We start from the raw sequence: 19,280 nt of genomic DNA, 5'->3' as shown, positions 1-19,280 counted from the left end.
CTCTCGATGGATTAGGGCGAAAGATCCAATACTTTGGCATCATTGAAGAGATATGGGAACTTGACTATGGAAGGGATATAACGGTGGCCCTATTTCGATGCCGCTGGATCAAACAACACCAACTGAACGAGATCGGATTGAGAGTCCTGGACCTCGAGAATCTAGGCTACCAAGATGACCCTTGGGTGCTCGCTTCACGTGTCGCACAGGTTTTCTATATGTCTGACCCACAAAGTAACCTCCCCCCGAAGAAGAAGACAAAGCACGTGGTTGCCTCCGGGAAACAACACATTATTGGAGTCGATGGCGTGGATGATGTTGAAGCTTACAATAAGTACGATGAGATGCCTGCTATTCACAGACTTTCCTAAGAAGATCAGTGTTGTGGAAAAGAACCTCCCCAAAGACATAATGCCATGGGAACGAAAAGGTGTCAAAGGGAAAGTCGTTACAGCGGGCTAGCTAGTTGTTGAACGTGGAGTGTTTGTGTAAGTGTGTGTTTGTAAGACTTCATTTATGCATGCGTGTGAGACTATATATTTATGTACGTGTGTAAGACTACATATTTTTGTATGTGTATGAGACTATATTTTATGCATGTGTGTGAGACTACCCTTTGCAACTATCTAGATGACTCTATTTGAACATCCACTTTATTACTACAAAATTTCATTTGTCAAAGTTTGAGCACTTCAAATTTTCAAATTTAAAAAAATGACAAGTTCAAACGAGATTTTCAACCACTAAATGTTTTTGAGCTGAAAAAGTGATGAATACCAAAGTTGTATAACTCATCAAGATCTATAACTTTTATTTTGATCATTTCTTTATCTGACAAAGTGATAGTAAACATTGTTCACAAATCAACATGTTTCTCGTATAGTTCATGAAACTATGAGTCATGTGAATTTATGAACAATGTTTACTAATACTTTGTCACATGAAAAAGTGACCAAAATAAAAGTTGTAGATAGTGAGGAGTTCAACAACTTTTTTGTTCACGACTTTTATTGTTGAAATCATTTAAGGTTTCAAAATCTTGTTTGAAGTTGCCATTTAGTGAAATTCAAAATTTGAACTATTCAAATTTTGTCAAATGAAAATATGATCAAAATAAAAGTTGTACATATTGATGAGTTCTACAACTTTGGTATTCATGAGTTTTTCATGTGAAATCATTTACTCTTTCAAAATATTGTTTCAAGTTGAAATTATTTGAATTTCAAAATTTGAATCGTTCAAACAAAGTCACATGACAAGATGACCAAAATAAAAGTTGTACATGTTGATGAGTTATACAACTTTTATGTTTACAACATTTTCATTTTATTTCATTTAACATCATAAAATTGTATTCGAAGTTTTAAAATTCAAATTTTTAATTTTTGTTTTTTTTGTTTTCTATATTGTTTTGACTACAATTGTTTATATATATATTTCTTCATATATAGAATAATAAAAAATATTATATTTGTGTATATACACAATTTTTTATATTACTTTGTGTTTTTATGATATAAAAAATATAGAATTTATAATTTAAAAAAAATATTTGTAGGGGCGGCTGGATCAGGAACCGCCCCTACAAATGCATTTGTAGGGGCGGCTGGATCAGGAACCGCCCTCTACAAATGGTACCTAGTATAAATAGGAGGGAAGCGCACAGGGAGTCATCGTATGGGCGCTGTCTTCTTCCTCCGGACGCCGTCAGGCTGCCTAGGGTTTCCGCCGCCGGTCCCGTGCCCGCCGACACCCGCACCCGGTCCCCGGCGCCCGCCCCCGCGCGCCGACCCACCGGCGTCCCGCGCTCGGCCCCCGGCGCCCTCCCCCGCGCGCCGACCCCCGGCGTCCCGCGCCCGGCCCCCGGCGCCCTCCCCCGCGCGCCGACCCCCGGCATCCCGAGCCGGCCCCCCGGCGCCCTCCCCCGCGCCGACCCCCGGCGTTCCGTGCCCGACCCCAGGCGCCCGCCCCCGCATGCCGACACCCGCACCCGGTCCCCGGCGCCCGCCCCCGCGCACCGACCCCCGGCGTCCCGCGCCCGGCCCCTCGGCGTCCTCCCCCACGTGCCGACCCCCGGCGACCCGCGCCCGGCCCCCGGCGCCCGCCCCCGCACGCCGACGACCCGCGCCCAGGCCCTCGGCTCAGGTTTGTTCCGTCCCTTGAACCTTCTTCTTGTCTTCAGTTCCTTGCTATATTTTTTCACTGTCATGTGAAAAAATGTGGGTATCACTGATTCTTATATAGGGCAATGCTTATCAGTCCTACGTTAGTCCTTCCAAAAGCAGCTTAAAATTCTTCCTGTGCTTAAAAGTCTTTGAAGGCTTCATCCATGCTATCTCATTTATATAGGAATATGATATATTGCAAAGTTGACCTTGATGTGCTATGCATACATTTTTGGTGCTCGGGCTCTGCTACCTTGATTACTTTGCTTCCACTGGTGCAGTTCAGTACATGTCTCTAGCACACTTATGGTATTCAATCAGTTAGTGGATTACCTGGAATTTAATCACAAACATATCCAAGGGGCTAGTGGTCTGTACTTGTATGACACATGGTCAGTTTGTTGGTTTCCAGGTCACTTCTCTGTCATGATGCATCTATAGGACTATTGGTGGGTTTTTAGTCGTATCATTGAATTGATCTCAGCTTTTGTTCCAAAAAGTAAATTGCTGCCGCATGTCCTATGTTGAAAGAGATTTCCTAATTTTTACTGTCTTTGAAGTATGCTAGTTTACTAGTTAATGGTGCTCTAGCAAGTCTGCAGTAATTTCGTGTTTCTGTTGATCACCCAAACTTGGTTTGCTTGGTTTTGTACTTGTATTTGATCCGAATCATGTTATTTATGAGCACGAGAATGGTCAGACACTATAGGAAGACATGGTCTTTCTAGATTAAGTGTGTGGAAAGCTTAAAGTTGCAGTGCATTTGTTTCATGTCCCTTTTGCGTCTTCTTTTTGTTTTTTGAAAATAGAAATAATTAGCCTATCTAACTGAGTAGTGGATGTTAGAGCTTGAAAAGAAGCCTTTTCTCCCCCTGTAGGCCTGTACTGAACTACTGACGAACTGAGTATGGTTGTGAACCTGCTACTGTTAGTAAACCTCATCAGTATATTCATGTTGGGCATCAGGCCCAACATGACAAGTACTGTAGAAAGAGACCTAGAGTTTTCGGCCCGTCATGGATAGCAGGACTTCTTAGTACCACTTCACTCATAACTAGAAGAGTTACAGCAGTGAAAGCAAAAGCAACATCACAGTAAAAAAAGAGCTTTCATGACAAACGTGAACACAGTTAAAAACAATGGCGCGCAAGTTGCAGGATTTGCAGCAAGCAATTAAGAAACCATAGAAAACTCACAGTTTTGCATAATTAAACAATCGAAACAACCCACAAGGCACGATCAGGGCAGACGCCGATGTCGTGGACATGGAGGAGCCAGCGGTGCTGCCTGCTGCTGCTGCTGACACAGCGGTGAAGCCAGGCACCACCGAGATGGAGCTCACCTCACCACCGAGCCGACGACCGCCCTGGCTGCAAAGTTTCTAGCTGGTGTTAAAAAAGGGGGCACAGCAGAGCAGAAGCAAAGCAGTCAGATAGATTTTGAAATCTCAAAGCCTTGCTAACCTATTTGCATAATTATTGGTAATTTGCATAATTACTTGGCTTATCGGCTTACCGATAGTACTAGTAAGTCTATTCATGCATTGGTACTGAAAGTAACTATGCTAAGTGTCTGTAGTGTTGTGTCAGTACTATTAAATTTCTAAAAACTGGATAGTGGTCATTTCAGCTAAGTGTCAGTGCTCATTTCAGTTAAGTTTCAGTGCTCATTTTAGTTAATTTTCAGTGCTCATTTCAGTTCAGTTTTAGTGCTCATTTCAGTTCAGTTTTAGTGCTCATTTCAGTTAGTGCTCATTTCAGTTTCAATTTCAGTGCTATTTTCTGAATGTGAACTACTTGATGCTGTGATCTACCTAATGTTGTGATCTACCTGGTACCTGAATGCTGCTGGCTGGCTGTAATCGGGCTTGCTGGCTGCTGGCTGCTGGCTCCTACTACTACTCTACTTATTAGGCAGTATCGGGCTGAGATCGGCCACTATAAGAAATTAATTGTGTTGGTTGTAATGTGCTTGCTGGCTGCTGGCTGCTGGCTGGCTGGTACCAGTGGCTGCTGGCTGCTGGTTGGTCTCCTACAACTCCTATTACTACTACTTGCTACTCCTACTACTACTCTACTACTATACTCTCCTCTACTCCACTCTACTCCTCTCCTCTCCTAAGCAGCTTTTGCTACTTCTACTACTACTCTACTACTTCCCTAATACTACTGTTTACTACTTCTACTTCTGTCTTCTATCAACTACTGGCTGCTGGCTGCTGGCTGGTCTCCTACAACTCCTATTACTACTACTTGCTACTCCTACTACTACTCTACTACTATACTCTCCTCTACTCCACTCTACTCCTCTCCTCTCCTAAGCAGCTTTTGCTACTTCTACTACTACTCTACTACTTCCCTAATACTACTGTTTACTACTTCTACTTCTAGTCTTCTATCAACTACTGGCTGCTGGCTGCTGGCTGGTCTCCTACAACTCCTATTACTACTACTTGCTACTCCTACTACTACTCTACTACTATACTCTCCTCTACTCCACTCTACTCCTCTCCTCTCCTAAGCAGCTTTTGCTACTTCTACTACTACTCTACTACTTCCCTAATACTACTGTTTACTACTTCTACTTCTGTCTTCTATCAACTACTGGCTGCTGGCTGCTGGCTGGTCTCCTACAACTCCTATTACTACTACTTGCTACTCCTACTACTACTCTACTACTATACTCTCCTCTACTCCACTCTACTCCTCTCCTCTCCTAAGCAGCTTTTGCTACTTCTACTACTACTCTACTACTTCCCTAATACTACTGTTTACTACTTCTACTTCTGTCTTCTATCAACTACTTGTACTTCTGTCAACTAATTCTACTACTTCCCTACTACTACTGTCTACTACTTCTGATTGTCCAATCTGCCTATTAGGTTCAGAAGATATTAAGCATATGATGTTCATGTGTGATCGAGCAAAGTCAGTATGGCAGCTGTTGCTTTTTTGGGAAGCAGCACCTGCTTTTTTTTTTGCCAAATCTCCCCTCTCCTCTATTTTTGCCGCCTTTCCTATCCTCTATGTTTGGGAAGCAGCAGCTGCTTTTTTTACACCTTTTCCTCTCTATGTTTGTTAAGCAGCTGTTGCTTTTTTTTTGCCAAATCTCCCCTCTCCTCTCCTCTCCTTTGTTTTGCCGATGATGAAATTGTCCAAGTCCATACATTATATGGAATATGAGCTGATGATCAAGAACTTGTGAGGAACTTGGCATCATTAGCAGCCGCCCCTACATTACCTTCTCCTCTCTTCTCTGTTATGATGCCTTGATGCTCCAAGTTCAAGATCAGATGATGATTGACATGTTTCTGAGGCCTCTACCACTGCTACTTCTCGTTTTTTATATTGTTGTTTTATAGGACTACTTTGGTTTATAGACCTTTTTGATTTCTTATACCTTCTCGCGTACCTAAAGCACACTTTCTTGCATCTTTTAGAACAAAGCGCGAAATAATGTCGCGGACAACAGACAGTGCAGCTCGATGCCCCGAGCATGATGAGCAGCCAACCCTTGAGGAGCAAGCACTAGAGGACCAGCTTACTCAGGAACAGTTCGATAACGAGGTAGAAAAGGATCTAGAAGTGATGCTTACTCAGGAGGAGTGTGACGAGGAGGAAGGCCCCGAAGGAGAGGCTGCTGAAGGCGAAGAAGAAGAGGATGATGAGTCAGAAGAGGGATATGAAAGTCCCGAGGATCCTTTCCCACCTGAAGCAAGAAGGAGGCCAACGGAGGAAGATTTGGACAAGGATTTTGACCCGAACGAGGAGGTAGGGAAGAAGCCTTAGCATGTAAATTTTGCTAAAGCTTTGGCTGTGTTACCTCTGCTAACACTTTGACCTGTCCTATATACAGGTCCCTCCTGAAACTCAGAAAAGACGATGTCGACGTCCGCGACATCTCGCTGGACAAGACGGAGTAGAGGAAAGGAGAGCAGAGGCAACAACCACAGAGACGGATCACGATGGCTCTGCTCAACAAACTCAAGACACAACCACGACTACCAAGCCTAAGAGGAAACGAGGGGATAGAAAAGGAAATCTATATCCAGATAAGGCTTGCTATGTGATAACGGAGGTTGGGCCAGTAGGGGAGATCCTTGAGCCGAAGGAATTAAGAGGATGATTCCGTAATGCGATCGGGGCCCTAGTAAGAGATAAATTGAACCCAGCAATCCCTAACTGGAAAGAGGTACCAGAGAACATAAAGAATGCACTATGGGATAGGCATCTGAAGGTCAATTTTAGATTTCCGGAGGGTAAGCACGAATTGGTAAAAAAATGCTATCAGGATGATGGGAGAGTCATTTCGACGTTGGAGGTCGGAGCTCAACACGAAGTATATCCAAAAGGGGTTAACTCCCTTCAACGAGTTCGGCAAAATAACTCCTAGTCAATGGGAGGAGCTCGTGGCTCAGAAGACTTCAGCGGAGGCATTGGAGCTCAGTGCCCGTAACACCGAGCTGGCGAAGAGGAACAAACACCACCATCATCTAGGCCCCGGTGGCTACTATGCCAAGGAAGAGCAATTTAGGAAGATGGATGAAGAGGCCGCAGCTGCTGGGAATATCGATGTGACGAACTTGAAGGTACGCTCAAGGAACTGGATATATGCGAGGAGTACAGAACCATCCGGCAGTAATCTTAAGTTTGATAAGCCGGAGACCCAAGAGGCGGTATCAAGGATACTGAAATATGCTGAAGACAAAGAGACGGGCTCATTCAATCCTTCCAGAGAGAGGGACGAGCTTAGCCTTGGCTTGGGAAACAAGGAGCACACAGGCCGCACCAGGGGGCTAGGGAAAAGGATGACCTAGAAGCAAGGATTCGAAGAGGACAGGCACATGTACAAGAAACATGGCCGAGACCTAGGAGACTAGTCTTGAGCTCCAAGTGAAGGCTCTAGTTGCGAAGGCGCTGGAGGAGCAAGGAATGTCTACGGAGCCACGTATATTAGTGACGCCGCCGGGAGAACTGGCATTAGTTGGTAGCCCTCCGAAAGTTCCTAGCAGCCAAGGTTCCACTGCAGCCACAACCCCAGTCGATCTCATACGGGAACCTACTAGTTGCACCTTGGTGTTTCTCAGCGGCCGGCAGAACACTGTGATGGAGGTGGCAACGGGTGTGGCACATCCTCCCGGTGGCTTACACCACAATAATAAGATACCGTCGGAATACACTAGGGTCGAGGTGCATACAGTGAAGCCCGAGTTCATGCAGTGGAGGATAGACTACGCAACTCCCGAGGGGCTGGTGTTACTCGGAGACGTTATGGGGCAGTTCATCCTCTGGCACAAACGGGACATTATATTGACTGCTTCTTCGCCGCCTCTCCCTCTCCCAAATTTGGAGCGAGTTGTTGAGGACGGGGAGATATTTTCACCGTCTCGTGACCCCCACATTCCTGAGATGCCACATTCTTCCCCGCCTCCTATCGAGCATGTGCCTGATGAGATGCCACAACCTTCTCCAGCTCGTACCGGGCAAGTGCATCATGAGATGCCACAGTCTTCTCAACAAGCACAACCGATACATGAACAACGAGTGTCTCCTGAAGAAGGTGATGCACAAGAAGATGAGGACGTGCCTGAATGGGAACTCCTGAAAGAAGATTCCAATCAACATAAGGCCAGTTTATGTTCCGATCAAAGACGTCTCGTCGGTGTCCAAGTGGTATTCCCATGATCAGTTCAAGCCTGAAAACCAAGTTAAAAAAGTCCCATCACGGGGTTCTGAGGAGGCCGTCAGTAGCAAACTCCACCAAATTGCAAAGCAGTATCCAAATGTTGATGCCATCGAATGGTCAAAGGATTGCCCGAAAAAATATGAAAGAGGCAAGCCCTTCCTACCAAACCGGGACATCCAGCGCCTACCACTTGGAATGAGAAGGTTCCATGATTGGTACTTGCGTGTTCTCCCAACGAGCATAGATATCATACAAGCATGCTTTCCCACCGGCACATTTGGAAGCCCAGCCGGGAAAATTGTCTTTGACTTCAATGACATGCACACATGCTTTCACCTGGAGAAATGGAGATGAATCTAATTCGCACGTGGTGCCTGTAAGTCCTTGTCCTCCCGATATGATATGAATGTAATCTTTGAATTATGTTGTAACTAACCCACGCCGTGATTTGTAGAATGCAAGTGCACATTGTCAAACAAATGCCAAGTGTGAAAGCCGGGTATGTAGACCCTCAAGCTATAGCCCAAACAAATTTTAATTACCCTAAACGGTGGACACTGGATGCCAAAGAGCTAGCAGCTGCAAAGACTCTTCGGGAGAAAGAGCGCATCCGTAGTGCGAAGCTAAGGGAAGAGTCCCTTAAGGTTGCGGCATACATTGCCTTGGCTTTCAAAAATCTCCAACACCACTCTACTATATGGCTACCATACAACTTCGAGTAAGCTCAACTCTATACTTAAAGCTTTGTTCGATATATTTCATTCGATGCAAAAGGGCTTATCTAGTTCTATGATTAAATCCATGCAGCAACCACTGGATTTGTATAGCCGTCGATGTCGGGAGGAGCATGGCATGGGTCTTTGATTCATTAGATAAGGACACGGTGACATACAAAGACTTCATATCGATTCTCAAGACGTATACATATCGACAATCCTCATTAGCTTATATGTTTGTATACATACTTGTAACGTTCACTTTTGGATACTAACAAGTTGTATTTGCTAAAATAATTCGAACAGGGCATTTAGGTTCTATGTCACTAATCATCATGGAAGGCATGATCCAGCAAGGAAGGAAAAGCTGGCTATAAAAACACTATGTGCGGTAAGTGTAACTTACTTCTTCAGTACTCCGTTACATGGCTGTCAAAAGCATTACTAAACATTTTCATATGCAAAACACACAGTGCCCCAAGCAGAAGCCTGGGAGTGTACATTGTGGATACTATATATGTTCTATGATGGGTAACACCGGTGCCTACAGGAGACACCCCTTAAGGGTAAGTTTGAACCTCTTCACCCATAGTATAAAAACTTCGTAAATGGTATGAAATACTAAACCGAAACTTGTTTTCTTGTAGTGGAGAGAAGAGAAAGGAATGAAAAGAGACCCATACAAGGATGACCAACTCTTAGAGCTCGTCGGCGACCTTTGCAACTTCATATTGGACCAGATTGTACACGTCAGAGGCGCCTACCATGACCGAGAGTCTGAGTTAGGTACAAATCCTCAGTACCAACACCTTCGTGAGACAGAAAGGCTAGCTCTAGGACGTTGATAACAATGTGTATGGAATTTGTATATTTAATGATGGATTGTATATATTCATGTGAATTGGACTTGTAATTGTAGTTTATAGAATACTCTTATGTTTGTAGTCGCGGTCGCGGGGTGTTCGGCAACGCGAACGCTGGTCACGGGGCGTTCGGCAACGCGAACGCGGTTCGGAACGTTGGTTGTGGGACGTTCGGCAAAGCGATTTTGAATTGAAAAAGCGATTTTTTTTGCGGGAAAACGTACTGTAGGGGCGGTTCTAGATTGAACCGCCCCTACAAATACCCGTTGGTAGGGGCGGCTGGTACTACAGCCGCCCCTACAAATCGATTTGTAGGGGCGGCTGTTGTTTCCAGCCGCCCTACAAATTGATTTTTAGGGGCGGCTGGTAATAAGAGCCGCCCCTACAAATCACCCCTACAAATGCATGATTTGTAGAGACCCTTGCGTAGGGGCGGCTGGGTAAACCGCTCCTACAAATGGTCTACAACCGCCCCTACAAATGCTTTTTGACGTAGTGTGTTCCGCCTTCACTACGATAGACGCATCCATGCATTATTCAGTCGTGTACCGCCAGGCAATATTCTTAGTTCATCGCTACATGCTTATGCGTATGTACATCCAGCATCCAGCCTCTAGAAAGCCAGAAGGGCATCGCGCTTGCCGAGGTCAACGGCTTGTCGATCATGAGTTCTATTGTGTCCGTAGGGTTGGGCATTGGGTTAACCGACCAATCGGTTCAGTTCCTTAGTTTTTTACCAAATTTGGTTAGTAGGAAAACTGAGAACCGATGGCTCAGATAACTAGGAAGCGAGGAATTTCGGTCTCGGTAGTTTGGTTCAGTTTCGGTTAGAACTAAACTAACCGAGCCATCGTTTACAGCAACGAATAGAAGGAAAAAAAGGGAAAATAGAAGAAAAAAAACATGGCACTTTAGATCTGGCCCTCCTTAACCCACGCCGGCCCGCACAACTGCTCGCCGCTGGAGAGGGCCGCCATCGCCGCCCAATGCACTGTAAGCCACCGCCACCGCCGCTCACGCCCACTAGGAAGGCCGCCGACACCATGCGCGCCCGCTGGGAGTTCCGCTGCTCGGGCCCGCTGGAAGGCCGATGCAGCCCCAGGCCACAGGCGAATCAATGGAGGAGAGGGAGCCGGGATGGCCAGGGGGTGTTCGCTCTGAGCTGGCGCTGCCGCTGATGCTGTGAAGCCTCCATCCCTCGTGATGTCGACACTGCTTGACAGTCCGACTGCACCATGAGTTTCTGCAGCCAATATGATTCACCAAGTTCAATCCTTCCTTCACTGCATAAGCTTCTACCATTGGAACAACCGCAGGCAAAAAACTCATTGATGCAGCGACGACTATTTGGTTGGCCTTCTAGTTAGAAGACCTTCATATATTGGTTCTTTCGGTTAACCAAGTCCAGAGCTAAACTAGCCATAATTATTTTGGTTAGTATGAATCCAGAACCGATTTTTTTTTTTGGTTCCGGATATTTTGGTACGGTCTCTACACTACCGGAAATAGTATAATTGCCGAGTGCCTAAGGGTTTGCCAAGTGTATTCCATCGGACACTCGACAAATATCCTATTTACCGAGTGTTTTGAATTCAAACACTCGGCAAACAGATAGCACTTAGCAAAATCGAACTTTGCTGAGTGCCTAATAAAAAAACACTCGGCAAACTACAACGAAACACTCGGCAAACACGGACACTCGGCAAAGTATAGGCACGTGCGCTGGGCGTGCGGCGGCCATGTGACGGCCGTTGGGTGCGCCGCCCTGCCGTTAGAACAGTGTCGAGACACTCGGCAAAGACAAGGTTTGCCGAATGTTTTTTTATTGACACTCGGCACAATAATGTTATTGCCGAGTGTTTTTTATTGGCACTCGGCAAAATAATAATTTTTTTCCTCTCCTGCCCTTCAAACTTTTTTCTACTCTCCACATACAACATGTGGTACTACATGTTAAAATTTGGTATATTTATCGATTTGTTTCCTATATTTAATTAATTTATTGCATTTAGAGGAATTTTTGGTTTAAGTCAAATTTGAACCGCAAGTGATTCAAATAATGGAATAAATTGAGTGGAGAAGAAATCATATTCATGTTATTGAGTCCATTTTGGGGTCTTACTCGGGAACGAAAAGAAATTTCGAACATTTTATTAAGGAAAACACGACCACGAACGTGTGGCCGAATGGCTTTTAAATTCTAAAAAAGCAAACAAAGTCTGAAAATGACGAGATTTGTCAAGATCTCCTGATATCATACGTGGAGACTGTGGAAAAAATTGAGAAGGTTTCGCACAATTTGTCACGTACGACGCTTACAAACCGAAGCATCTCCGAAGAAGAATCGTAGCGTTGAAAAGGATCCGGTAAGATTTGGAGTCAAAGTGACGGTCGAACTGGGGTTTGACTTTAAAACTTTTTGCATAGGCAATAGACAACATAGATTGGTTCACGCCAAATTTTGGTAATTTTCCGGATCCGTTTGATAATTTTAATTTATTAACAGTAATTATAGAATTTTAATTGATATAAATTGAATTTGAGCTATAACTGCATGAAATAATGGATTAATATTCGTAGAAAAATCAAATATGCATTGTTGAGTGAATTTGATAAGGTATTTTCAAATTACATCGTAACAAATTTAGTAAAACACGTTACGAAGAAGGGGGTGGGTGGGCACGAAATATCAATTTATTTTGTCGAGTGTTAACTGTACGACACTCGGCAAACAATATAGTTGTCGAGTGTCATATAGTGGATACTCGGCAATATACCCAAGCCGGCCCCACTTACCAGTACCGTACCGGTTGGAAATTGAAAAAAAAACAATGCCGAGTGCCCGCAATCTGGCACTCGGCATACCTTTACTTTGCCGAGTGCGAAATCACGGGCACTCGACAAAGCCCTTTGGTTTTTACCCTATCCGGCCGCACACTTACTCACACACAATCACACACTCACCCGCACACACACGCACACCGTGCCGCGCCGCCGGACCGCTCTCCGCGCTGCCGGACCGCCACCCCCCACCCCGCGCTACCGGACCGCCCTCCGCCGCCGGGCCGCCACCGCGCCGCCGGCCGCCCCCGCCGGGGCCCCCGCCTTCCCGTGCCGCTGCCGGACCCCCGCCATCCCGGCGCGACGCTCCTCCCGCCACCACACATCGGCCTGGCCACCTGGCGTCCCTGCCTCCCAGCGTCCTCCCCCGCCTCCCTGCTCTTTCTGGTATGGTTGTGTAGCTTACATATTATTTATGCTGTCATAAATATAAAACAACCTACTTCTAATTGGTTTATTCAAGGCCAGTGAATTTATGTGAACATATATAGAATGGGATGGGAAGAATATATAATCGGGCAGCTTTATTTTGAGTAGGAAAATTGTTCACAAATAGTCAACACACTGCTGCCGGAACATGTGCATAACTGTAAACCCAAGCTAAGTCACTTTAGAAATACATCAACCCGTAAGTGGCACTGTTATATAATGGGTATGTTTGGGTCACATTGACAAGCATGCATTATGGGTTGTTAGAGACATGGAGGCATGTATGAACCACCTTACTACAATCATGTTGATCTAATTTATTTGTTAAATACTTGTTTGATGGGGGTATTTGTTAATATTAGTTGGCTGTGCACTTGACATGGTAAACTACTGCTCAAAGAGCAGTGGTGGACAGATATGAGGTCTTCTCTCCTAAAACTAGAATTCTAAAGACAAAAACAAGAATGGAATATTTTTTCTTGTTGTACTTGCTAATTGATTCCTTTTCAAATATGTTTCTTACCTGTTGTGTCCACTAATTGATTCATCTTCTTAAAAACACGTGAGCCGCCGACTCAACTGTCTAGTATGAGACAGTGATATGTGCCTGTTTTTAAGAAACAAAGGCGTGGGCTCACAATTATCTAGTGCTCTGTCTTCTTGGGCGTGTCTTTGCACCCAAATTTTTTTTACCAGAAGTGAGAAATTTTATAGAACCATGTATATTCCCCCCCCTCCCTCGTTTTTTTTCAATTTTATAAATGTTACAATATTACTTATGTATACTTTGGTAGTAAAGCTTTATAATGGCAACTCCACACCTATGTTTTTACGGCGTCGCCTAGGCGACGATTGGCGCCGAGAGCGGTTTCCCAACCTGGGCGTCGGGGTCACCTTGTATAGCCCGCGTATGGCGTCGCCTTGGCACGATTGCGTGCCGTCGCCTAGTCGGAATATGAGGCGGGGATGCCGCGGGGGGGAAGTCGTCTGCGCGCGGGAGGAGAAATTTATGGCGCGGGAAAGAAACGCGGGAAACCGCGGTGCCAAAGCGCGGGAAGGAAAGGGAAACAGAGCTCCTTCTCGGGGCCCATCACCACTGGCGGAAGCTCCTTCTCACTCGGGAGCAGTGGCTTGCCAGCCAAGGTGACCGGAAGAAGGGGGAGCCTTCTTCCGCGACAGGCGGCCGCAAGCATGGCAAGCCGCGCAGAGACGCCCAGGCTGGGGCGCCGAGGACGTGCCGAGGGTGATGCCCGCGGAGGCGCCTAGGGCAGCGCCGGGCAGGCACAAGCCGGCACGAGACGACGCCTGCCGAAACTGCGGCCAGCTTGGCCATTGGGCCAAGGACTCGTCGAAGCCACGACGCGGCCAGGCCCACGTCACAGGCGGAGGAGGAGCCGCCGGCTCTGTTCATGGCACATGCAAGCATCGAGCTACCTCCAGCGGCACTGGCCGTAGCGGCTCTCCTCCACCTTGACGAGCCAAAAGCACACGCCCTCCTCGGCGACGGCTCCGGCAACAACAAGATTGACGGGTGGTGCCTCGACACCGACGCCACCCATCACATGACCGGTCGACGGGAGTTCTTCACCGAGCTTGACTCTAGAGTCCGAGGCTCCGTCAAGTTTGGGGATGCCTCCGGCGTGGAGATCAAGGGCGTCGGCTCTGTCATCTTCACTGCCGTGTCTGGTGAGCATAGGCTACTCACTGGAGTCTACTACATCCCCGCGTTGAGGAACTCTATCATCAGCTTGGGACAACTGGATGAGAACGGTTCGCGCGTGGTGGTTGAGGATGGAGTCATGAGGATTTGGGATCGCCGTCGTCGCCTTCTTGCCAAGGTTTCCAGAAGCGCAAATCGACTCTACATCCTTAACGTGCAGGTGGCACAAACCCCTCTGTCTCGCTGCTCGTCGGGATGACGAGGGTGGCAGTGGCACGAGCGCTTCGGGCACCTTCACTTCGAGGCCCTGAAGCGGCTCAGTGCCACGGAGATGGTGCGAGGCCTGCCGTGCCTCGACCATGTGGAGCAGCTCTGCGACGTCTACGTGTTGACGAAGCAGAGGCGACTCCCTTTTCCCAGCGGGCGAGCTTTCGAGCCAGGGAGAGGCTCGAGCTTGTGCACGGGGACTTGTGTGGCCCGATGACACCGGCCACACCGGGAGCGACGACGCTACTTCCTGCTGCTCGTCGACGACCTCTCCCGCTACATGTGGGTGATGGTCCTCGGAGCAAGGGAGAGGCTGCGGACGCCATCAGGCGCTCGCAGGCTGTGCGGAGGAGCGGAGTACGGCCGCAAGCTACGCGTGCTGCGACCGACAACGACGGCTGAATTCGCGTCATATTGCGCTGATGAGGGCATTCAGCGCCACTACGCCGCGCCGTACAGCCCGCAGCAGAACGGCGTTGTCGAGCGGCGCAACCAGACGGTTGTGGGGATGGCTCGGGCCCTTCTCAAGCAGAGGGGGATGCCAGCTGTCTTCTAGGGAGAGGTGGTGGTGGCGGCCGTCTACATCCTCAACCGCTCGCCTACCAAGGCGCTCGATGATAGGACGCCGTACGAGGCTTGGCATGGGCGCAAGCCGGCGGTCTCCCACTTGCGGGTCTTCGGCTGCCTCACGTTTGCTAAGGAGCTTGGCCACATCAGCAAGCTCGACGACAGGAGCACTCCGGGAGTGTTCATCGGCTAACGGAGGGCTTGAAGGCCTACGGCATCCTCGACCCGAAGACAACGTGTGCGCACGGCGCGCGATGTTGTGTTCGACGAAGGGCGAGGATGGGCGTGGGACAAGGCGGTGGACGACGGCTCGGCGATGTACGACGACTTCACTGGCGAGTACGTCCACTTCGAGGGAGCTAGGGGAGTAGGCAGCTTCTTCTCGGGAGCGCGTCTACCCCAGTCCCTGAGCCTCCACCGACCCCGACGCCTGCTACTCCGACAGCACCACGCTCTCCAGCCAGGATCTCGGCTGCGATGAGTCCTTCGCCGGCTCCACCACGCACTCCAGCAGCACCGATAGGAACCTCTCCGGGCACGTCTACTCCAACACCAGCTCGTGTCGAGCACAGCCCGGTTGAGCTCGCTACTCCGCTCTCACGACAAGGAGCGCATTGACGCGTACCACGACGGCGAGCCGTTGCGGTACCGTACGATGGAGAACCTTCTCGGCGACCAGCCGGTGCGGGACCGGTGCTCATGACCTGGAGGCACAGTTGCACCTTGCGTGTTGACGACGGCGAGCCTCGGTGTTTGCAGAGGCCGAGAGACACGCGGCATGGCGCACCGCGATGCAGTTGGAGATGGATGCGGCCGAGAAGAACCGCACCTGGGAGCTTGCTGACATTCCTCGTGGTCACCGCGCGATCACCCTTAAGTGGGTGTACAAGCTAAGAGGGGATGAAGCCGGGCGCCATCGTCAAGCACAAGGCTCGCTTGGTGGCACGAGGTTTCGTGCAGCAGGAGGGGGTCGACTTCGACGACGCCTTTGCTCCCGTGGCACGGATGGAGTCCGTGCGACTCCTCCTTGCGCTAGCTACCCAGGAGGGCTGGCGTGTTCATCACATGGACATCAAGTCGGCGTTCCTTAACGGCGACTTGAAGGAGGAGGTCTACGTGCACCAGCCACCGGGATTTGCGATCCCCGGGAGAGGAAGAGGCAAGGTGCTCCGCCTGCGCAAGGCCCTCTATGGCTTGCGGCAGGCCGAGGGCGTGGAATGCCAAGTTGGATTCCATGCTAAAGGGGATAGGCTTCGAGCAAAGCCCGCACGAGGCGGCCATCTACCGACGGGGCAGTGGGGAGGAAATGCTCTGCTGGTGGGTGTCTACGTCGACGACTTGGTGATCACGGCAAAGGGATGTCCCCCGGCGAGGGGTGGCGGCATTCAGGAAGAGATGAAGGCCACCTTACAGATGAGTGACCTGGGGCCTCTCTCCTTCTACCTGGGAATCGAGATGCACCAGGATGACTCCGGGATCACGCTTCGACAGACCGCCTATGCCAAGCGCGTCGTTGAGCTAGCTGGGCTCACCGACTGCAACCCAGCTCTCACTCCGATGGAGGAGAGGCTGAAGCTGAGCCGCGACAGCACGACGGAGGAGGTGGATGCTACGCCGAGTACCAGCGTCTTGTGGGAGCCTTCGCTACCTGCCCACACACGGCCGAACTTGGCATTCTCCGTCGGCTACGTTAGTCGGTTCATGCAGCGCGACGACGACAAGCACCAGCAGGCTGTGAAGAGGATCATCCACTACGTTGCGGGGACTCTCGATCACGGCCTCTACTACCCTAGGTGCCCTGGGGCGGCACACTTCGTCGGGTACAGCGACAGCGACCACGCCGGTGACATCAACACCAGCAAGAGCACGAGCGGGATCATCTTCTTCCTCGGCAAGTGCCTCGTTAGCTGGCAGTCGGTCAAGCAGCAGGTGGTGGCCCTGTCCAGCTGCGAGGCCGAGTACATAGCGGTCTCCACCGCTTCGACTCAGGCGCTCTGGCTCGCTCGACTGCTCGGTGATCTCTTCGGTAGAGACACTAGAGCAGTGGAGCTCAGGATGGACAGCAAGTCCGCTCTGGCCCTGGCAAAGAACCCGTGTTACATGAACGCAGCAAGCACATCCGGGTGAAGTACCACTTCATCCGAGGCTGTTTGGAGGAAGGGAGCATCAAGGCGAGCTACATCAACACCAAGGACCAGCTTGCGGACCTGCTCACCAAGCCCCTTGGGAGGATCAAGTTCCTTGAACTTTTCTCCATGACCGGGATGGTTCAACTTTCCCACAGGACGACGCACAAGACTTAGGGGGGGAATGATGGGATAAGTCTCATGTGTGGGCTAGTCTTTGTGGAGCTGTGCTGGTCACATGGTCCTTGTGGCTGCATAGTCTGTTTTTAGGACAGCATCTAGACTAGAGGACAGCATCTTAGATGACAGCATCTTAGACTAGAGGACAGCATCTTAGAGGACAGCATCTTAGCATCTAGGACAGCATCTTAGACTAGCATCTTAGACTAGCATCTTGACATATGCTTGGCTGGCTAGCAGCCTATAAATATGTACCCCAACCCCTCAGGTTAGCATGGCATTTAGAAATAAACCAGAAAATTACCCCAACTCTTAGTGTCATCCTCTCTCGATGAGAGTAAGAATCCTGCTACTACCAAGAGTAAGAATTCAGCGACTAACATTACGATGCACTAAGACAGTAATAGGATCAATTAAAAAATTATAACAAGTATACTGTAAGCGAGAATATGGCACAGAATTAATGGATTAATTATGGAGGATGAAAGGTTACATAAATATAGTCAAGAATGACCCAGGGCTTGGCTTATAAAACAGAACAATCAGTGGTGATCCTTGCCTATAACAACTCAATCATAACCATAATAACATGTACGTCTCCAGATTGATTTTCCATCAAATTTAGCACAGTCCACCTAAAGGAAGTTATAGGTTTGGGAAACACATGAGGGAGATACTTATGCAATACTCTATAGACAGTACCTGTTTTCCATTCTCACTCAACTTCTTGATGACATTCCCAAGAATCATCAAGCTCTTGTTATATATACTTCCCCTCATTCAAACGTACCCCTTCTGCCCCTGTCTTCAGATTCTTTCAGACCCAGCAAGGTCCACCAAATTCTAAATGTAAAACAAAAGGGTAAGTCACAATATTTTCTACAGATTTACTTTTACTACATACATGATACCTGGGTATAGAGTGAGCAGTACATACCAAAACAGATACGCGGATAGCATCCCCACAGTCTGTCTGGTCCTTACCACTGCTCTCAATTACCTGAGACCAATATAAACAGAACATTCTTGATTTAGTTATCGCTACCATTCAGCTACAGAAAATGGTTTTGGAACAGCTGCAATTACAGAACTACTGGGAATTCGGAATTCTATACCATTCTGAAAATAGTGTGTGACCGACTGCTCCGCACATTCATGTGGTCTCCCAAAATGCCTGTTCGCTGAAAACAATAAAGAAGTAGTGACAAACGGTTACACAAGTTTCGCAGTTGATGAAAAATAAAACGTAGAGACAGAAATGTGCCTTCTCCAAGCTGGAGCAGCTCAAACACTTGCTCTGCGCTGTTCACGATCTCCTCCCGCAAACCGGCCACATAGACTCCACGCTATAGGCAACAATAGTTTTTTCATTGTTACAAAAAACTACCAGAAATCAAAGAAAAAAAAATGTCCAAAGGAGTACTTACCTCTAAGCTCTCATGAATCCGCAGCTTTTGGCCCTCAATTGTCAAGAGGTCGTTGATCTCCTCGTTGTAGATCTCCATGTAAGACACCCGGATAGGAACTCGCGGTCGTCGGCCTGACCCAGACAGACCCAAACCCAACAAATCACTCGGCGCAGCAGAAGCAATCGCAGCAACCAATCTAACAATCGCACCATCTTGTTCAGGAAGCAGTTAATCGAGCAACCAACGCACCTGGCGCACTGTGTCGAAGACATCGCGGACCGCGCGGGGAATGATGCCGGGGTCGGCGTCGGAACCGTTCATGGTGAACGTCTTCCGCTGCTGGTCTGGCCGTAGGCGAAGGCGGTGCCGTTG

General features: G+C 48.4%; 1 protein-coding gene and 1 pseudogene across 1 annotated transcript; one reads left to right on the top strand and one right to left on the bottom strand.

The window, feature by feature from the left end:
• Positions 1–1,631: 1,631 nt before the first annotated feature.
• Positions 1,632–2,606, top strand: LOC136480194 (uncharacterized). Its single transcript, XM_066477815.1, has 2 exons — positions 1,632–2,145; positions 2,578–2,606. The coding sequence occupies exons 1-2, from the start codon at positions 1,632–1,634 to the stop codon at positions 2,604–2,606; spliced, it is 543 nt and encodes a 180-aa protein (XP_066333912.1).
• Positions 2,607–12,468: 9,862 nt separating this feature from the next.
• On the bottom strand, positions 12,469–19,279 carry LOC136480193 (kinesin-like protein KIN-7L; annotated as a pseudogene).
• Position 19,280: the final 1 nt, after the last annotated feature.

This window comes from Miscanthus floridulus, chromosome 9, assembly GCF_019320115.1.
Source record: "Miscanthus floridulus cultivar M001 chromosome 9, ASM1932011v1, whole genome shotgun sequence".
Lineage (NCBI taxonomy): Eukaryota > Viridiplantae > Streptophyta > Magnoliopsida > Poales > Poaceae > Miscanthus > Miscanthus floridulus.
Note: the sequence above shows the minus strand (reverse complement) of the source record. Positions and strands in the feature narration are given on the sequence as shown.